This window comes from Artemia sp. Qi Xiang Cuo, chromosome 1, assembly GCF_049724085.1.
Source record: "Artemia sp. Qi Xiang Cuo chromosome 1, ASM4972408v1, whole genome shotgun sequence".
Taxonomy (NCBI): domain Eukaryota; kingdom Metazoa; phylum Arthropoda; class Branchiopoda; order Anostraca; family Artemiidae; genus Artemia; species Artemia sp. Qi Xiang Cuo.
In genome coordinates, this window is record NC_142794.1 from 49305911 (window position 1) to 49328460 (window position 22550).

Below are 22550 nucleotides of genomic sequence, written 5' to 3' on the forward strand. Positions count from 1 at the left end.
CTTGGCACTAAAAAGACTGGTTTTGTTAAATAAGAAAGTCACAAAGAGCTGTAGCAATGGGGCACACGTTCCATTTTATGACAAATCCTAGGGATATTGTTTTTCAATTGATAAAAACATTGTAAAGGGCATCATAACCCTAAGCATGGTTGACGCCCGAATGCATATAATAACAGAACTTTTAATTTTTCGGAACCGAAAACTGCATGATATATTTGAAGTATTTCTGAACACCCAGAATGAACCGAAACTTAATCTCTCCTGTAAATTGATATGTGTATGTGAAATGTGTTTGCCGACAGAAGCCAAATTTCCCCTCTTGTAACTTGATATGCTCTCTCTTTGTCAAATACCCTTTGCCAACACATTGGTTTGCTGACTCCAATCTTTGTGAATAGTAGAATTCTTTTATGCATGCCAGCATCATCTGTGATTTACAAACTTCAGTGAGGATAATTTTTTAAATCCCTATTTAAAGAAGAAAGAAGAATTTGCTGTACCAAAGGTAAAATAACTCAATATTTGGCTTTATGAATTGAGACTTGGGTGTGCTTGTATTTATCTTTCAAGTTGGAAGCTGTGGGCGCTATGGGTTCTTGGGCGCTAAAGTAAATGTTTTGGGTTCTTGGGCGCTAGTGGGAGCTGGGCTTTAAAGTATCGTTGGTAAGTGTATATACCACTCAATGCCTTTTTTGGTATTTGTTTAGCCTTGTGACACCTGATAAGGAGACACGTTAAGAAAACAATTCTTACTTTAAAATATGTATAATGATCCTAGTTCTTATATTATCCAACGGGAGAACCTTTATCATCAAGTCTTTCCTTTAAAAATCCTCAAAAGAGAACAAGTTTCCAAATATCACAACATTGAAAATTCAATACTTAAGTCTTTTTAAATTGCCGCCTAATAAGTTCTTTTATAGATAGCGTTCATGCTGGTCTTTTTAATATTTTTTTTTAAAGAGCAGTGGCGAAGGGCAAATAGCAGTTGCATAAATACAAAATATTAATAGCAGTGGTGAAAATCAAAATGTTGTATTTTTGGCGAAAAATTGAAAATACAAAATATGAACGGCATTGAAAAGAAATGAAATAATATAAAAAAAAATTATATAAAAAATCCGTTGATTTTGAATTGAAGTTATCAGGTTAGGTTACAAAAAATGCACAGAATTTTTTTTTAATGAGCACTGGCGAAAATACTGTTTTTTTTAATGAGCAGTGGCAAAAATACAAGAAATGCACGGAATTGAAAAGAAATGAAATAATATAAAAATTAATATAATATAAAAATTAATTTCAAACAGAATTCATAATTTCAATTTACCACTACTTTTTCTTTAAACACGTTTTTTGACACACGTGCTAAACGCTATCTATAAAACAACTTATTTGGCGGCAGTTTACCGCAGCAATTTCAAAAGACTTAAGCAACGTGGTACTTTTAGCATGGGTTTTGGAAACATTTTCTTTTAAGCTTGAAAAAGAAGGATTTTTAGAGGAAAGACTTGATGATAAAGGTTCTCCCGTTTGATAATATAAGAACTAGGATCATTATACATATTTTAAAGTAAGAATTGTTTTCTTAACATGTCTCCTTATCAGGTGTCACAAGGCTAAACAATTACCCCTTTTTTATGCTCTTTACAAATATAATAATCATTTTTTGTCAGAAATGAATTTTAGCCCCCACCCCTATATATACCAATTCAGGGTATATATTTGCACATTAGGGGGGTGGGAGAACAGTTTAATCTTACCTCTCAGTTACAACAGAAATAAAATTACCCCTACCCCCCTAACGTGCAAATATATACCCTGAATTGGTATATACAGGGGTGGGGGCTGAAAATAATTCCAAACAAAATGGTTATTATATTTGTAAAGAGCATAAAAAAAGGTGATAAAATTCTAGGTCAATATCTACAAAATCATATTATTGAGTTAGGAATAAAGTGAATACACCATTCGATGCCTTTTTATAGGTCAATATATACGAAATAATATTATTGAGTTAAGACTAAAGTGAATACACCATTCAATGCCTTTTTTTATGCTGATTACGAATATCATAAGCATTTCTATCGGAAATGAATTTCCCCCCCCCCCCCTATATATGCCATTTCACGGTTAGGTTAGGTTTTGGTTAGGTGGGGTATAGCCTATATAGGGGGGGGCTGAAATTCATTTCCGATAGAAATTATTATTATATTGCTTATTATGCTTATTATATTTGTAATCAGCATAAAAAAAGGCATCAAATAGTGTATTCACTTTAGTCCTAACTCAATAATATGACCTTTTTTTATGCTGACTAAGAATATAATAAGCATTTCTATCGGAAATGAATTTCAGCCCCCCCCCTATATAGGCTATACCAAACCAAACCCTGAATTGGCCTATATAGGGAGGGGGGCTGAAACTCATTTCCAATAGAAATGCTTATTATATTCGTAATCAGCATAAAAAAGGCATCGAATGGTGTATTCACTTTTGTCCTAACTCAATAATATGATTTCATAGATATTGACCAAATTCTACTTTAGTTACTTTTGGCTATCTTGGAAAGGGGTTGGATTAGGAAAATGAAACTTTCAGGGATGGATCTACATGCTAAGGTATGTCCCAGGAAGGTACTTTGAAGTACCTACCTTCACTCCTCCCCCCTCCCCCTCGATATAATGGTAAATTAATTCAAATTAATAGTTGTTTTATATAACATTTAATAATATATTAATATCATAATTAAAAATCACTGCTTACCTTACACAACTTAATCTTTTAACCTTGTTCATTAAAATATATTCCAAAATCCTATTTTCATTTAACAGTCATCCCTTTAAACTTATTTACTATCTAGCTGACATTGCTTATGGAACCCATTTCTAATGTCACAACTTTGCTTATAATAACCCCTTTAACAGTAGCATGCAGGTGCCATGGTTTTACTGGTGGCATCATAACTACTACCTTCTGAGCTCTTTTAGTAAGAAATGCTTCAATCCAGGCAACTATATCCTCATGTACCCTGTATGCTTCCACTTTCAGTAGAAGAAGTTGATGCTGTACTTTATCAAAGGATTTTGATTGATCAAGCAGTATGGTATCCACCAGAAGGCCATCACTCAAGAGTCTGGTCACAAAATCATATGATTCAATTATATTTCTGTTGAATGAGCAACCTTCATCGAAACCATGCTGACTTTTTGAAAGTGGCTGATTTATTTATAGGCAAGAGACCAGTGCGTCATTCATGATGATTTCAAGGACCTTGAATACAATAGAAGTAAGACTTATAGGGCAATAATTACTGGCTTTGTCCTTTCTCCCTTTCTTGAAGATGGGCTTGATGTTAGCCTGCTTCCAGTCACTTGGGATCACTCTGGAAGTGAGTGACATCCCAAGAATCACTGCTAGTGGCTCATCAATTTGTTCAGCTGCTTCTTTTAATAGTCTGGGTTGTGGATTATCTTGCACACCAGCTTTATTTGCATCCAGTCTTTTAAGCCTTTTAAGAACATTCTATACACTTACAATTGTCATATACATCATTGGTTCTTAAATTGGTTACTCTGGTAAGGTGGGTGGAGGGTTTGCTATGGGTTGAGTGGATAAATTTGTACCAAAGCTAGAGTTGAGCAAATCTGCTTTTTCTTTTGCCTCTGAGGTCTTCGTGTCATCCTCCTTCATGAGGTCTGGGATATCATGTCTAGAGGGATTATCTGCCAAGACCTGGCACCAGAACCCCTTTGGATTCTGCTTTGCATCAGCATTGCCTCATGGTTTTTTACAATCTTCCAAGTCAAATTTCTTAGCCTGTTTCTGCATTTCTTGAACATGTCATAGTGGTTATCACGTCTGCACCTTATGTATTTTGTCCATGCTCTTTCCTTCGTCCTTTTAGCCCATATGACTTCTTTGGGCAGGAAGGGGAGTGTTTTTGGCAGGGGTGACCAGTGTACCCAGGTATGTTGGTTTTCTGCAGCTAGGAATATGGTTTTAAGTGCTTCCCATCTTTTTTCTATATTATGACTGTCAACCACATTCTTCCATTTTATCTTTGACAGGCCCTGCTGTATCTACTCATAATCTGTAAAGGGTTTCTTACTTTATTTTCCTTCTTAGCGTTCATCTGTATCTCAGTCAAGGTACAAATAGGGTCACTGCTTCCAATTGCTGGGTGATAGGAAGTAGAAATAATTTGTTCAGGATCATTTGTGACAACTAAGTCTAGTAAGGAGGGCTGTTGCTTGTGCCTGAATCATGTTGGTTGGTCAATAATCTGTGTCAGTAGAAACTCATCACAATAGCCTATGAGCACCTGAGGCCTTATCATTTTTTAATCCTTTTAGTGCTGTCACTGATGCTTCTTCACAGAGCAAATCTTCCTTCACATCCAAGGTATCAAACTTTTTCATTTTCCTTTATATCTTTTCCTGCAACTCTACCTTGGTTTAGCAAATTCTTAAAATGTTCTGCCCATCTCTCTTTAACTCTTTCCTTCTTTAACTGGGACCAGTCCAGATTGACTGCTCCCTCTCAATTTATTAACATCCCAGTACTTTATTTTACTATTATGCCATTTAGCTGCATCTTCCAGATCCTCAGCAATTTTATCCATGGCCTCCACTTTACACCTTTTTGGTTCATATTTTAATGCCTTCTCTACTTTCTTTTCATTCCTCTTGTTTTCATATAATCTATCACTCAGATAATTCTTTTACAGTCCCCTTCTTCTCTCTATTAAACATTAAAGCTTTTTCACTAATATCCCTAGCTGCGTTCCTAATTTTCTTCCCTGGGACACCATCAGCAATTTCACAATTGGTTTTCTTAAAATTATTCCATCCATCTTCTATGTTGTCAAATTTTAAACTCTCTAGATAGTATTCAACTGTTCCTGGAAAGTTTCTCTCAAGTTCTCATCCTGGAGTGTACCAATATCATAACTTTCTGGGAGGGGGTTACCCTTCTGAAATATCGGCTTTAAAATAATCTTAGACGCTACTAGAGGGTTATCTGGGTTGCAGCAGTAGTTAGCAACCTAGTAAGAGACAATATTTACTTTTAACATCAATAACAGCACTCCTATACACTCTAGTATCTTATATTGATCCTGCCAGTTTGTGGTTTACAATAACAAAATCAATAAGGTTTGCTGTCTTACCATGACATGAATACCACATTAACTTGTGGGCCATTTTTATGACCAAACACTGTATTGGTTATAAGTAGATTATTATACCCACAAATTTGCAGCAGTCTCTAGTCATTACTGTTCTCCTTTCCTACACCAAATTTACTTAGGCTAGGATACCATCTATCCTTATTTCTGGGCATTAAAATCTCCAAATAAAAACACTATGTTTCTACCTGGGACTGTGTCTATTTGCTCCTGTAACTGTAAGTAAAATTCAACTGAGTCACTATTATCTCTATCAGTTGGTTCTACAGGGGCATATACTACTATAGCTGATACCTTGAACTTTTTAGTCATAAAATGAGCAATTAGTATTCTATTATTAGTACCTTCCCTGCCTAAACAAGACTTAGCAGCTTTCTTATTCATCATGAGCCCTATTTTTTGTCTATGTACCCTATCCTTCCTCCCTCAATAAATACATTCTCTATTGCCTAATTTCATGCTTCCTACTCCTAGTATATGAATTTCTAAAACTCCTAATAAGTTGAACTTCAAAGCGTCTGAATTCCTCAGTCAAAACGTCAATACAATAGTTGTTTTTTAACATCATCAAACAGTTTGTGGTAACAAACTGTAAGTAAGGAGCAACCCAGTTCATTGGTAACCGAAACTCTAGAAAACGGGATTTTGATATCAATAGATACATCAAAAGAATCAGATTTTAATGCTGATTTCGAATATATAAGTTTAATCAAGTTTAGTCCTACCCATCAAAAGTTACGCGCCTGAGAAAATTTGGCTGATTTTTGAAAAAAGGGAGAAAGACCCCCTAAGAGTTATAAAACCTTAATGAAAATCACACCATCATATTCAGCGTATCATAGAACCCTACTGTAGAGGTTTCAAGCTCCTATCTACGAAAATGTAGAATTTTGCATTTTTTGCCAGAAGAAAGATCACGGATGCATGTTTTATTTGTTTGTTTTTTGTTTTGTTTTTTTTCCCCAGGGGTGATCGTTTCGAGCCAGTGGTCCTAGAATATCGTGGGAGGGCTCATTGGAACGGAAATTAAAAGTTCTAGTGCCCTTTATAAGTGACCAAAAAACATGGAGGGTAACTAGGCCCCCTCCCATGCTCATTTTTTTCCCAAAGTCACCCAATCAAAATTTTGAGATAGCTATTTTGTTCAGCATGGTTGAAAATATGATAACTATGTCTTTTAGGATGACTTAATCCGCAGAAGTCTTTGGGGGGAGGGCTGAAAGTTATGAATTTTACCCAATCTTAACATAGCGTATTGGTTATTGGGAAGTATACAGACGTTGTCAGGGGAGATTTTTTCTGGTCGTGGGGGGGGGTCGGGGGTTATAGGGGAGGAGATGTCCATGGGGGAAGGGACAATGCTATGAAGGGGACGCCGGATTTCCCAGCATTATTTAAAAAAATAAATCAGAAATCAAATAAAAAAAACAAGTTTTTAAGCTGAACGTAAGCAGCAACATCAAAGCTTAAAACGAACAGAAAATATTACGTATATGATTGTGTTCACCCCCTAGTCAATACCTCGCTTATTAAGCCAAAGATTTTTTAGTACTTTCATAAGAGCTATTTATTCTAATTAACGGCCTTTGTGATTAAGCGGTAATTTTTAAAGAATGGGAACAAAATTCGAACTTTAGCTTAAAGAGCAAGCTGAAACTAGGGGGTGAAACCCCTTATATACGTATTAAAAATATATGAATATAGAAGTTCGTTACGTAAGTTTATTCGTAAGCTACGTATATTTATTACTAATTAAAAATTTTGTAAATAAAATTAAACAACTTTAAAAAAAGCTATTTAACCAAAAAAAAGTGAAATTATTATGCGAATTTTGTTTTGATTATCCATGTACTGTGAGCCAAAATCAAAACCTGCATTAATTCAAAAACGTTCAAAAATTAAATTAAATAAAAAAAACAAGTTTTTTAACTGAAAGTAAGGAACAACGTTAAAACTTAAAACAAACAGAAATTATTCCGTATATGAAAGGGGGTGTCCCCTCCTCCACGCCTCGCTCTTTACGCTAAAGTTTGACTTTCTCACAACTCTATTTTTTAAAAAAAAAAAAAAACTTTAGCGTAAAAAGCGAGGCGTTGAGGAGGGGACACCCCCTTTCATATACGGAATAATTTCTGGTTGTTTTAAGTTTTAACGTCGTTCCTTACTTTCAGTTAAAAAAGCTTGTTTTTATTTATTTAATAACATTCAAAGTTCCAATTTCCATATTCTTTAAATTTTGGGCTAGTTTTATACACAGATGATCAGGATGACTACAGAAAGATAACGATTCATCAAATATAATTACCAAATACATATATGTCTTAACCTTTTTGATCCTACTTCCAGAAATAAGTAGCTCATCAATTCCAGTTTTAACTATTCCTTGCCTAGATATCCCAAAGACTGTAAATCCCATCCAAGACAAACTTGGGACTAAACAATTACAAGGAAACTACTGGATAACTGAATTCATTTCTATTGCCAAATTTTCAATCAAGAATGAATGGTTTTAGCTTCAATGGATACTACTGTCATCTGCGAACATAACTGCTAGGCTGTTCCTATGGGATAAACAACTAGGGAGATCATTTTTATAAAGTAGAAATAGCAGCAGTCTTAATATAGATCCCTTGGGTACACCAATATCACCCTGAGAATTGCTTGTTCAGTTGAATGACATGATCTAAATCCAAACTGGCTTTTGGTAAAAATAATTACTTTTATTCAAATAAGTTAAAATTGTTTTTTGTTGATTTTTTTTCTAAAATCTTTGACAACAGAGAAAGTATTGCAATAGACCTGTAATTATTAACATTAGCTTTATCACCTTTCTTATGCACTGGGATAACTTGGGCATTTTTCCGTGTACTAGGGTAAACTCCTAACAATAAACACAATTTTAAAATATGGATAAATGCTGCATGAATGCCATATGGTAGATGTTTCAAAAGGTTGGTTGAAAGTCTATCTAAAATTGGGAAATTGCCTCTCTTTAAAACTAACCAGGGTCAAAACATACTTTTATCTTTTGATAAAGACAAATAATTTTTATACAAATGGATGGAGATGCAGCAAGATCATGCATAACATCAGAACCAATGCAAGGAAAATGAATTTTGAAAGACTCCACAGCAGCTTTTTTTCCCTTCAACCTAAGTCCATCATTCCTTCAAATCCAAAATACCTACGAATTCTCCTCCCCCCCTTTTTAATATTCCTGCAAAACTAACCTACTTGAAAATATTTTTTTGATTGAAGGTACTCAGAGTTCACAATGGAAATTGTGAAACCGTATTAACCGTATCACTCCCGTTTAAAACCATATGGTCAGTCAAAGAAAAAGGCTGTGTATTTATGTATATGTTTATGTATTATGTGTTATTATGTATTATGTATATACATATATTTAATGTGTACTTATGTACACATTTCTTCAATTCATTTCAATTCAATGTACACATTTCATTTCATCTATTAATAGTTTTGGGCAAAAATTCTTACAGGCATTTTTACCCGTATGTTTTTAGGATTTAAATTGTATAATATTATGATTTGATGGGTTTCATTCTTATTTCATACAGACGATTTTTTTCGTTAATTGACCTCAGGAGTGACTCAGTAATCCATGGTTTTCTTGGTAAGAATTTTTTACAATGCAATTTTTCAAAAGGGCAATGATGATCTAATTGTTCCTTTAAGATTTGATTGAAAAATGTCCAGTGATCTGTCTGGATCTCTCATTTCTACTATTTTATTCCAATATAAATCACCAAGAGCTACTTTTAAACTATGTATATTCTTATTTAAAATTTTTCTCTTTTTTGCAATAATTTCTTTATACAAAGTCTTTTGAATCTTATATTCAAGCATTGCTACAATGATATGATATTCATCCATAATAAAAATTATAACCTCACGTGTATAAGGTGAAAGAATATTGTCAATGAATGACATAGATGAATCAGGTACACATGACAGGATAAAACACACTGGATATAAATTGCAAGAAAGGAACCATTCTGAAAATTGTAATGCATAATTATCTATCCCTTGGTGCTCTGAAGGCAAGCACCTTGTTAAATTTATATTAAAATCACAAAGGATCACAAATGGAATCCAAAGGCTGGGGAGGTAAAGTAGCATATTTTTCAATCTATTTATGAAATTTACCTTACTAGAGGAAGAAAGAAAGTATACTATTAATTTTTTTCATTATTAGGAAAAAAGCATTCCGCAACACAACATTCAAAATTTATTTCAATAATAAACTGTAAAAAGTCATCTTTCATACATGCAGGAATATAATCAAACAGTTTATGGCAAAGATACATCGAAAGAATTGAATTTTGATGCTATTCAAAATATATAAAATTCATCAAGTTTAGGGTTACCCATCAAAAGTAAGCCTTAGAAAACTTGCCCTTTTTGAAAAAGGGGGAAACGCTGCCAAAGCATAAAGTGATGTGAATGAAAATCACACCATTAGATTCAGCATATTAGAGAACCCTACTGTAGAGGTTTCAGTCTCCTGTATACAAAAATGTGGAATTTTGCATTTTTTTTAGGGTTATTGTCTTGTTCTCAGCAGTCCTGTTGATTTTTGTTGTATATTTTGATAATATATTAGAAGTTCTGCACATCAACAAATTTTCCCCTTTTACAGATCTTAAATATATCTGTCTAGTCTAGTTCCTATGCTTCATATATCTATGTCTTGTCCTTAGCCAAGTATTTTCATTCCCTCAGTCATTCCATCCATTTGCTCAAGTCTCATTTCATAATTTTGTGATTACGTTTGATCAGGTTGAAAGCTCTGTAAGCTTTATTGCTAGTATTTGACTCAACATAACTATAATATTTACAAAAAAAAAATGCAACATATATTAACAGGTATCTTAATGACAAAACGAAACTGTCTACAATCTCTTTATATTTTTCCCAAAAACATGGTATGTAGGTGATGAAGATGATGCTTAGACTCCTACTGTTGCAGTTGTTGAGGCAAGGGTGGAAGTTTCTTGGCTCTTCTCATTCCTGGTAAAAACATTCCAAAGAGGACTTAGGAAGGCTTGTGGCCTTTTTGAACAAAAAACGCAACTAATATTGATTAACAGAGCCAAACTAAACATTTATTGGTCATTGGATTGAAAAATGTTCTATTTTGTGTTTCAATCTCCAAAAACATTTAAGTGCTTTAGCTCAAAAATTTCTGAGGAAAACTAACTTTTCAAGTTAATTTTCTTAAGACGTTAGAATAACTTCTAAGTTAAAGCATTAATAATCCCTTTCATGAAATATACCAACATTCAGGAGACACCCAAGTTACTGCACCCAAAATCACCTTGCTTGATATTTATCTGGAGTCCTTTGATAACCGTGAACAGGTTTCTAATGCTCGAAAGTTTGACTTAATGAGTAGGCATTGGAAACCAGGAAAGGGCTATAAATTTCCTGAAATAGTTAACCAGAATGTCAAGGATATAGTGACAAGACGCCGTCGTTTTAAAAGTACATGGCTCCAAAAGTATTCATGTTTGGTGCTTTGCCCTTCAAAAAAAGGTGTATTCTGTAAACATTGCTTCCTATTTGCCAAATCTGAGACCAGTAAAGACTCTATTCTATTAATTTAATTTTTATGTTTCTTTCCATTTTATCCATGTTTTATAATGATGTGATCTTATTGACCAGGTTAAGAATAAAATGTCCACAATCAAATAGATACAAGTGTGGATAAATGTATTATTTAGGGTTATCTCTGGCACCATTAGGGGGGGGGGGTAGTGTGTTATGAAATATACATTCCATCATGTAAAAAAATAATAGTAGTAGTAGTATTCCAGGAAAGTTTTCTTGAATTTCCTTTTTGTTAAGATTGCAGCAACGCGCTGTTGGGTAAGCTAGTTATGAATATGATAACTACTGCCTTTGCAAATCCCTTTTTGGGCCCTTAAAGAGATACTTTCATCCTTTTTTATCTAATGGAACAAAAACAAAACCATAGCATTTGATTCAAAATCAAATGCTAAGTTGATATTTCATTAAATTTTTCATTTTCTTGATTAATTTGCTAGCTAAAAGATTAATATGCTACTCAATCCACCTTTAACACCCTTTCAAAATATGTAGTGATTACTAGCTTCACAAAAGTACGCACCAGCTGAAAGCTTCTCTTTTTTAAGATGATTGACCAGCATCATAAGGTGAGGGTCAATTTGCTGCTTATTACCACCGAAACCAAGACCTTTGAATAACAAACCAAGTCCACTTCCTTGTTGCTGTCGGCTTTCTTCATTTTCAATAACTTCAAGGTCTTCTGCTGTCATATTCCTGTCTCTTTTAGCAGAATCTAGAGTTATGTTGTTATCTAGTTCACTTTTGTTCAAACGACGTACTTCATTTTTTTAAATCATCTGTACCAAATGTTTGAATTACTCCCAAAAATACGGACATGACAATTTCTTGTGACGGAAAAGAAATGGTGGATATTCTCACAAAAATAGATAAAGGGAACTAAATTTATATTTGTCAAATAAAATTATTGAACTCGGTTCATTTGATACCTAAGTTTAATATATTTCTGTAGCCTAATAGAACCATACAATTCTATGTTTTCTGTAATATGGTTGAACTTCCAGCTTTGTCATCACTCTGTGAAAGGTCGCAGTTTTTTGTTGAAAATCCCATTGAGTTTTAGTATCTTCAATATCGTCTGCATTGATTGGAATAAGCTCCTAGAATTATGCATTATCAAAATAAAGCAGCAAATATCCAACTTCAGGCATCTTTAAAGCTATTCATAGTGCTTTACACTTGTTCTGTTCACAATAATGAATATAGCCTAATAGGTTGTTTCACAGAGACTTAATGAATTTAGGTGGTTACATGTTCCACCTTTAGTTTCTATCAGTGGCCCAAGATATTTGAAATGTTCCACCCTTTCAATAGGTTCTCCATTGAGGTATATAGAAGTGTTCTTTTTTATTGAAACATGCTAGGTTTGGGGATACTTAACGCAATTCCTGTCTTACTAGCAGCATTTGCTAATTTGTCTATCATGTTTTGCAGTTTCTGGGTGGAGTCTAGGAGCAGCATAGCATCATCAGCATATTCAGTGTCAACAATGTTTTGTTATGCTGAGATGGTGGTAGTATCATCTTCTTTCAACGCCTTTTTCATAATTCAATCTATAATATAGTTGAAAATATTCCAGACATTCATTGCAGACGCCTTCAAATAGTTTTATTAGTTTAGTGTATATTTGTGCTTTACTCAGGATATTCTGATAGTATTGTCCTAGCAGGTTGATTATTTTCCTTGATATCATATTTCGAGTATCCTTTTCCATGGCGAGGGTAATAAAATCTAGTTAGATGTGGGAAGGATGTCGAGAAAGACTGCAAGATTATATATTCTATGAATTAAACAGTACATAAGGGGCAAGGTAAAGATATAATCTACCAACGTCATTGCAGGGTGGAAACCTGCCTAACTCCTTGTCTATTGCGTTGCCTTTGTATTAAGTGGTTTGTAACTACTTTCTCTGCTAATAGACTTAATGGGCCCTATACAATCACAACTGATACCTCGCCGTTTTTATTTTGTTAATTCCCTGCAATTTTGTTAATTCCCTAACATTTAATAATCCTTTATCTACCAAACAAGACCAAGAAGCTTCCTAGGTCATCAAGTGTTTTGCTCAATGCCTAAATACTCCATCATTACTACCCGAATAAATAACTTCTCTACCACCCAAGTTCATGCTTCTTGGGCTTTTGAAAGTTTTTCTATGGGAGGTAAGCTACCGAATCTCCTAGCAACTCCAGTTCAAAACGTACAAATTTTTCTTAGTAAAGAGAATATGAAAACAAACAATGGCTTAGATTTTGTGCATCATAAATTTTATTTCATGTATGCCAAACAATGGTGGCCCCAAACAAAATGATTGTGTGATCTAGCATGACAATAGATATGGGCATGAATACTGGTGCGCTAACTTGGTTAAATGAATTTGAAGAAATAATTGCTCAAGCCATTTTCTGCTGCAAAAGGTTAAAGCTAGTTATTGTGACTAAATTACTAGTGATTATTATAACTCTAACAACATAGCGATTATCCATTTTTATCAATGATAAATATACGTGCATGCAGTTTGGGGAGAGGCGGAATCTCTCGAGAGTGATTTAGATACCCACAAGAGGTATGAAATTTGAGATATGAAAATTTGATTTGGTTTTGGAGCCTCGAAAATAATCAAAACTCAATAGAAGCAAAGACATATCACACATATATATATATATATATATATATATATATATACATATATATATATATATATATATATATATATATAATAGTTAAGTTAAAGTTATTCTTCAAAGTATATTTTTGAGTTGTTTCAAGTCCACTTACTTTAAAAGAAACTGGTCCTCTTTCCAAATTTGGATTGTCTAGATCTATTCTAACAGCTTTGTTATGAGGTTTTTTCTGTTTTACTGAATATATAGTCTTATGCTTTTGTAGTTCCTGTTTGAGTACCTTTGAGTCTCAATAACTCTTTTCTTTTATATTTTTAGCTGGTCTCAACAAGCAACGGATGATTCAAATGGCCGTTTTTAGGGAGTTGCTAAAGCTAGTTGATCCTGGTGTACCAGAATATAAACCAGCCAAAGGAAAAGCAAACGTGATTATGTTTGTGGGTCTTCAAGGGTCAGGAAAAACAACAACGTGTACAAAACTCGCTTATTATTACATGAAACGAAACTGGAAGACTTGTTTGGTCTGTGCTGATACTTTCAGAGCCGGTGCCTATGACCAAATTAAGCAGAATGCTACAAAGGCTAAAATTTCGTTTTTTGGTAGTTATACAGAGAGTGATCCAGTTGTAGTTGCATCTGATGGTGTTGAAACCTTTAAAAAAAAAGGATTTGAAATCATTATTGTTGACACAAGTGGTCGTCATAAGCAAGAGGATTCACTTTTTGAAGAAATGTTGCAAGTTTCAAATGCTGTAAAGCCAGATAATGTTATTTTTGTCATGGATGCCTCTATTGGCCAGGCATGTGAAGCTCAAGCTAAAGCGTTCAAACAAAAGGTGGATGTTGGTTCTGTGATTGTTACTAAATTAGACGGACATGCTAAGGGTGGTGGAGCTTTAAGTGCAGTGGCATCTACAAAAAGTCCTATAGTTTTTATTGGTACTGGTGAGCATATTGATGACTTTGAGCAGTTTAAGGCTGAGCCTTTTATTAGAAAGTTATTGGGACTTGGAGATATTGCTGGACTTATCGATAAAGTCAATGAACTAAAATTAGATGACAATGAAGAATTGGTTGAGAAACTGAAGCATGGCAAATTCACTCTTCGTGATATGTATGAACAGTTCCAGAATATTTTGAAGATGGGTCCATTTTCCCAAATTATGCAAATGATTCCAGGTATGTCACTTTCTTTTGTTAGTGTTTTTTAGTTTCATTGTATTTTGAAATTCTTTAATAATATTGTGCACATAGTATGACACTGAACAAAACAGTTAAAACACAATCTGAATCCCATTGAATGCTTTTTTAATAAGGAAAACTTCTGAACACTATCTATTTTAACTTAACTCAAGTTCCATATTTAGTATCAAATTTTATTTCAGTTGTCTGCAGCAAATCTGGTGTAAATTTTATCTCATGATGAAAGGAATGTCAGTTTTATTGTTGAAGCATTAATTTATTTGTTTAGTTGTATGTTTTTCCTGACTTAAATGCCTACACATAGGTTATTATGACCCAAATATAGATTTCAGAAAACATAAAAACTGATTTTGCTTAGCAAACCTCAGGCTAGCAAGAGGTATTTATGATAAGTTTATGGGGAGCGTATGACCAAGTCTTTTTTTTGTTTTTTAATTTGTCTGAAAAAACGTGCTAACCTAATTAACCAGCAAGAGTTTTTGCAGCATTATGGGACAACAAGAGCTCTTTCGAATTTTCTTTTTTTCCATTTAATCCAGGTACACAGTCAGACAGGAGATTTAGTGATAGGGTGGGTTTTCATTCATTGATCCACATTTTTAAAGACTCTTAATCCCAACGTTCCTTCCTTAGTAATATACATTCCAAACCGTTCACCTGCAGATTTTAGGCTTGATTTAAAGAATTGTTCAAAATCCCTTCTGCCATCACTTTTACATGGCTAGATGTCACTTATCAGAGAAGTTTGTAAAATTTGAACATTAAAATTTTCAATGCTCAGGATATTTTCTCCTGGGGTTCTGGCCTGGTCTGGCTGATGAGAACCTTTCTCCCAAAGTTCTTAACACTGAAAGAAACCATGTCTTGTCCAAGGGATATTTTTTTTTCCTCAAGCACAAGTGAAGCCACCAGAGATACTCTCTAGTGTTGAATTGGGTATATTTGGTTCTAGAAGCAGTCTGAACTAAACAAAAATCATAAGGACATACAAATTCTCAAAAATTTGAAAAAAGAGTCAGAAATCATTATCACCTGGGCTGATAAAAAAAAATAAAGTTTTTATTCTTAATAAATTCACAAACGATAAAAAGTTATGGACAATTTACTTGACACACACGCTTGTAAGCCTATATATTCAGTCCCTAACAAAAATTTCACTCAGACAATATAAAGAGAACTTAAAATCATGAAAACTGAAAGACTTATTACTTCACATATGTATAATGTATTCTATTTTAAAGATTTCTTTGCTCCAAAATTCTATGGCCTCCTAAAACTCCACCAAGATAGCGTTTTTCTATGACCCATTGTGGTTTCTTATAGCTCTCCAGCTTCCGGATTGGAGAAATGATTGTCTACAATTTTTTAAAGAAACCTGATGATGAAATTGGCCAAGGGACCACAGAATGTTAGATATAAAACTAATATGCATCTTGTCTGCATATGCAATGATTTTTCCTCCCAATTCCAATCCAATAACCAATTATTCACACAAAATATGGGGTTCAAACTACGGTATCTATCAATGGGTTCTAGGCTTCCACCTTTTTTGGCCGCTTTTTATGCTGAATCTTTTGAAGCTTCTGCTTTAAAAGCTTTTTCTCTGAAGCACCGTTTCTGGGGCTTGTTTGTGGGTGATGTTATTTCTGTGTGGAATCATTGAAAGACATCTTTATACACCTTTTTGAGACAGCTTAATGTTTTAGGTTCTGCTCTTCAGTTTACCTTAGAACTAGTAGATAATTGTAAACTGGCTTTTCTAGACGTTTTAATTTCCAAAAAGTCTCTTATCCTTGAGTTTCCGATTTATAGAAAGACTACACATAATGATAGGTATCTACGTTTTTCTTCCACCATACTCCTTGTGTAAAAAAGGGAAGTGGTTATATCCTTAGTTGATTGAGTGCTATGAGTATGTTATGAAGCCCGCATAATCCCAGAAGTGAACTGCTTCAAGGATAATTCAGACTGTGTTCAGACAGATAATTCAGACTGAACATAATATCTACAGGAACCATTGACCATTGCTGCCATCTTAAATTGGTTGAATTAAAAAATAAATCACCTTGAAACCTAACCATTCAGCTTCTCATGTATAGAGAAATATCAAACTGAAAGTCCCAGTTTAGTTTATGTAAGTAAAAAAGGTAGCTTACTTCATCACAATTTTGGATGGCCCAAATTCTCTTGCAAATAACGAGCTAAAATTTGGTCTGATCCTGTTTGCGAGAATTATGATTAATTCAGATGGTATCTATCAATAACTAGTAAGAAATCTAATCAAACTGTTTGACTGTTGTTGGAAAGAGGGTACTTAGTGTTTGCTACTCATGTTGTTCAAAGTTACCATTCTCTATGGTACGTGTTTGGCTTCAGCCCAAGTTTTACAAGGAGAAAAGGTATTCATGTATTTTCATTGAATGAATAATAAATTCCTTTTTTAATACGGATCTGCCAAGTAATTCCCTGGCTTTAAAGTATGTCTAGATTTGACACAAGGAAACTTGAAAGCATGAAAAATAAATTGAAACAAGAGGCCTGTCTTTGTAGCCACATGCTTGTAATAGCTAGTCTTATTTTGTCGTTATTTGCTTGAGAGGAAATACTAGAACCACAGGCGTCACGTATGGGAAGGGTTCTCCCCAAACATTGCTAGTGGGAATTATGTCAGTAAAATAGCTGCAGGAAGTGCTGTGGTTTTGCTGGTTCAGTGTCCAAATTTAATAAATAAGAAGAATAAGATTTCAAGATGATTGGAAGAACATGCAAATACTACCATAACACCCATGGAATGTTGACCTGCCGATAGGTTATAATTAGGGAGAGGTGGGAGGGGTAATGTCCCCCTATATTTAAGAAACTACCCTTTTCGGTATTTTCATAAAAAAAACTGTTCTTCATTTGTTTATATAAATCAGTTTTTCCATTATGTGAGAATTAGTGGACAAAAACAAACTTCAAAAGCTAATCAGTTATTTATTGCAATTCAAAATGTCTTGCTTTTTAGGCTTGGGACAAGAAATTTTAGGAAAAGGCGGCGACAAAGAATCGATGGCAAGACTAAAAAAAATGATGGCTATCATGGATTCAATGAATAATCATGAACTGGATCATGAAGATGGGGCCAAACTTTTGAAACAGCCAGGTCGAATCAGAAGAATTGCCAGAGGCTCTGCAGTGACAGAAAGAGAGGTTCAAGATTTAATCAGCCAATATTCAAAATTTTCAACAATGGTGAAGAAGATGGGTGGCATCAAAGGACTTTTTAAAGGTATTTAATAAGGATTAGACTACTGTTTTTTTTATATGCTCAGAAAAGGTTTTGCATTATTTAACTCATTTTCATCCAAATTAGAGATTTTGGGTTTTAGTTCTAATTGGTAAGTGACCTATATCCACATTACAATCTAAATTTTGTAACTATCGATGACTGGGTTAGGTTAAACTTTAAATGCAATCAGCCACAGTTGTAAACATGGGCTCACACAAGTCTCATTCTGGAGGGGATGATCTATGAACTCTTTCCAGAAGGTAGGGGGGGGAATGAAATGTAGAGAACAGGGTCTTTCTCTCCACACCTAAATAAAAAAAAAACTTTCTTAAGATTGGTCTGAAGGGTTCACTCCCTACCATGGCTGTTTTTTATGAGAAAATTACCCAAAGTTAGTATATTATTAAATTTTCAATGGTTAAACTGTCATTGGTTTTGGCTTAGAATAGATAGTTTGCGAATTTATGTAATGACTTTTTACCGGGTAGCTGTTTGCAATAGGGTGCCAAGCTTATTATTAGTTTTGTTGCCAAACTGCTCTAATTGCTACTGAAACTTATATGTAGATAGGCCGTAAAGTTTCCGTGCTGATGCAGTATGGTTAAGACTGTGTGAGGGACGAGGGGCGTGTTGAGCCTTCTAACAAGGAACTGTCGTCGATCATTAGTTCTATTATGAATTAGGAAAAAAGGGGTTGACGAAAATCAAGAAGTACTGTAAAGAATATCCTTCTAATGATGAAATACATGTGTTTACTTTGATTCCGAGACTAAATGTCAAAGCATGCTGGGGCATGGGCATCATCTCATTGGCAAAAGAGTGAGGCCGTTGAAATTTTGCAGCAAGACCACTGGGATCACTTATTCTTGGGTTTTTATTTTTCAATGCTATTGGCGGGATTCAATAAAAGTTTCTGTTTCCAAATGTATCACTGAAAGCGGATAAGCATACTGCAAAGGCTTCAGACTTGCGTCTGATATTGTAATAAACTACTTTCTCATAACACAAATTGTTTGCTTTGAAGTCATATATTACATTATACTTTGTATTTCATGGGAAGCAGTATATCGGGAAGGCGTTGAAAGGTGAAAGTTTGAGCGGGCTAAAAAAAACCACAGCTGTTTGTTATAATTATTATTTTCTTATTATTTTTAAATGGCAAATTGTGTCCAAACTTAGGCAATTAAAGCACCTTTTTCATAGGAGCAAATCAACGTAGCTAATTTGCCGTTCTTAGCATAACTGAGACATAAATCGAGAGATAAAAAAATAAACCAAGACATAGCTTTCTATCGACTCTTAACTTTTATCTTTTCGGTCAGTTGGTCAAAATAAGCAAAAAGAGTGTAGTTTGAAGCTACTTTGATTACATTTTTACTTGGGTGGAGGTTCCTTTCTATTCCATCTCAGTTTTCAGCTATCGATATATTACATGTTCCGTTAGTGCAATATGAATAAGGAGTAGCAAAAATACTTTGTACTCGATTTCTTAGTTGATTAGGATTCTATTATTCCTTTACTACTTGTTTATTTACAGAGGCAAGAATACCAATCTTTAGCAAGTAACTTTTAAGTTTTCTTTTAATGCAAGATTCGCGATGCTACTGAAACCTTATATTCTGCTTGTCTTGGTAATTATTGTTATGAATTTTACATACCATATAGAATGGTTGAAGCCCCTTTTAAAGGAGCTTACGATGATCAGAAACTCAAGTAGAGCTCATATTGAGAATCTCAGAAGGAGGGTAAATCATATATTTATAGAATATTGATATAGATGTCATATCACCTTGAAACAATTAGAAGGATTAACAAGACTAACAAGCCAGACGTGTCCTTTTGCTGAGGGTTAAAAAGAGCTGCAAAAGTCTTTGATTTTCTAGTAAAAAGGATAAACATACACAGTTAAAGATCTGTTGCAGGAAGTGCACATTGGTAGGATGGAGATATCAGGAAGGTTTTTGCACCCCATAATAACACCCAGCAAATCAAGGGTGGTTTGACATAACATGAAGCACGGAAGACGTGAGGATTGAACACTGCCAAGAGGTTCACCTTGAAAAATGATTTGTCGGTAGTCCTTTACTCGTCTTCCTTAACTTGTAAGGAGCTATTTTGTCTTTTTTTGTGATGAATTAACCTTGGATGAACTTTTAATGTCGAATAAGCCAGGCATTTGCTTAAGCCTCCATCCTCAAAAGATCATCCCAAACCTCTAAACGTAATAAAGTTACCTCTTTTATCTATTTAAGGTCAGGGCCGTATTCAAGATTTTTTTCAGGGGGGGGGGTACAAAAGGATTTTTCGGGGGGAAGGGGTACAAAAAACTCCAAAAATGCATACAATTTTTTATATTTATTTATGTTACGTTTTTACGATTCAGACAAACATTGGGGGGGGGGGTGTCAAAACCCCTAAACTAAACCGTAGGGGCCAAACCCCCTTCGGTAATAAAAATTTTATTACCGTAATTTACTTCGGTAATAAACTGAATATCATATTTGGCAGAAATCATGACGGTATTCCAAGGGTTATTTTTTCAAGAGGGAGGCGGTAGACTTTAATTTTTTTCAATGCTCTGAAGTTTATTCATATCCATTTTTGTTATGTTTCTACGAGTCAGACATTCGTATTTTTGTTATGTTTCTACGAGTCGGACGTTTGTATTTTTGTTACGTTTAACGAGTCATTTGCCTAGAATGAAGGAACTTAAAATGAGAATTGTTGCGTCTTCATAGTCATTTCAACCGGAAATACGGTGGGCCAGAGTACATATGTTTCTCAAGATTGGCGCGAATTACTACCCAGTTTTTAAGAGGTATTACCCTTCCCAGCACATATTTCAAGTATTTTTGAGCCTTCAAGGTTGGTATTCTAAGGAATATAACTAGGAAAAGAAAAATTTACCCTCCTCAATTGAATAAACACAAACTCGACTTACTGTACTAACAAACCCATTTGCAATTTTTAATTATGGCTTCACATATCTGCTGTAATTTGCTTTTTAGCTTCTGACGGAATTATGAAAAGAGTTGAAGACTTTAAGTATAAAAAAACGCAGGATAAAATGCAATAAAAAAAGAAAAAGTACGCTTTTCATTATTTATTGAGTTACCTTCTTTTCATAACTCCTTAGCAAGGTCTATTAAAAACGAGATTGATCGATTCCTTGACATTTTCAAGATTAGAAAAACTAAAATTGTAAAATCGACAATTTATTTTGTGTCTGTCAGCACTCGAACTGCCCTAAGAATTAAGAACTTCTTCATGGTTAATGGATAATTTATGTGTATTCTAAGGAGGACTTAGCTTAAACGGATTCCTTTTTGAACAAATATTTTTCAGGTGGAGACATGGCTAAAAACGTGAATCCAATGCAAATGAATAAATTGAATCAGCAAATGGCAAGGATGATGGACCCTCAGATCTTACACAGGATGGGGGGAATGAATGGACTCCAGAATATGATGAAGCAAATACAATCTGGTGGAGGTGGATTTGACAATCTTTTGGGGAAGAAATAAATTTGGTTTTTGGTTGCCAAGAGTTTTTACCATTGTATACAAGTTTTTGTATTTTTTTTTTGCGGAGGATTTAAAAATGTACGTTTATTTTATTTTCAGTTCTTCCTTATGCTTTTTGGTAGAATAAATAAACTCATCTGTGGGTAGTTTGGTAACTAGAGAGTAGGATTTCAGGGATAATATTTCCCTTCAGCTTGCCTAGCCAGAGCTCTGAGGGAGAGGTATGGGAGTATTTTCTGAGAGGATTTGGGGTGGGGAGTTTAAACCCCCTTGATAGTACCATTTCAGACACGCATTTCCAGTAAGGTGGTGTCTTGACAGGCTTATCTGAGGTCAGGTACGTCTGTTAGAGATGCTTGACACGGTGGATTATATACCTGTCCGATTTCTGCTGGCATTATCTGCACGAGTGAAGTCACTAAGAATTAATAGAACCGTAAAGGTAGAAGAAGCCTAATTAAGTAAGTCAGTAAACAAGCATAAAGCTCAGAGTATCTTCTTTGATAAAGCAAAACTTGATAAAATTATTACAAGTCCAGATCTGCTGTACGAGAGAGAGACCGAAAGTGAAAGAGAGAGTGAGAGAGCTCGGGAGAAAGAGAGTGAGAGAGAGAGAGCATTTTCGTGCAAACAGATTACAACCCATTTGCATGTTTTCATCATGTTTCGTGCAACGGATTACATCACATTTTGAACTACACATTTGCACGTTTTCATTGTGTTTCATGCACACATTTTGAACCACATATTTGCATGTTTTTATCGTGTTTCGTAAAAGAAATTACAACACTTTTTGAACCACGCATTTGGCTATTTGGCGACTATGACTGCCTCTGACTGCAAGTACTTACAACTGCGACTGTCACTACTTGCGACTGCTACTACTATGACTATAGTAGAGTTCTGCTACTATTATTACTGCTACTTTTACCACTATTGAACTAAAACAAAAGGATTTAACTGCATCCAAGTTGTCAAAAGTGTACAGATTCAGTATCCCAGGAATGGAATATGGTATTAAGTTGAAACCGTCAGGTAAAGTTGAGGCGGATGTAAAGTCAAAAGAAACTATGTGCGTCTAGATTGTCAAAAGGGCGTCTTTGTAATATCCA

At 34.4% G+C, this 22550-nt stretch overlaps 1 protein-coding gene across 2 annotated transcripts in view; it reads left to right on the forward strand.

Moving 5' to 3' along the window:
- LOC148956430 (signal recognition particle subunit SRP54-like) overlaps positions 1–21580 on the forward strand; it is a 28119-nt gene extending 6539 nt beyond the window's left edge. The window contains exons 1-4 of one of the 2 annotated variants that reach the window (XM_089108183.1): positions 1422–1570; positions 13759–14619; positions 17651–17914; positions 21260–21580. In XM_089108183.1, coding sequence (XP_088964309.1) covers positions 13779–14619; positions 17651–17914; positions 21260–21438 — 1284 coding nt within the window. In that variant the 5' untranslated portion in view covers positions 1422–1570; positions 13759–13778 and the 3' untranslated portion in view covers positions 21439–21580. Of the gene's footprint in view, positions 1–1421; positions 1571–13758; positions 14620–17650; positions 17915–21259 lie in introns of those variants that run through there. The other variant, XM_089108176.1, reaches the window with a different exon arrangement.
- The last annotated feature ends 970 nt before the right edge of the window (positions 21581–22550 follow it).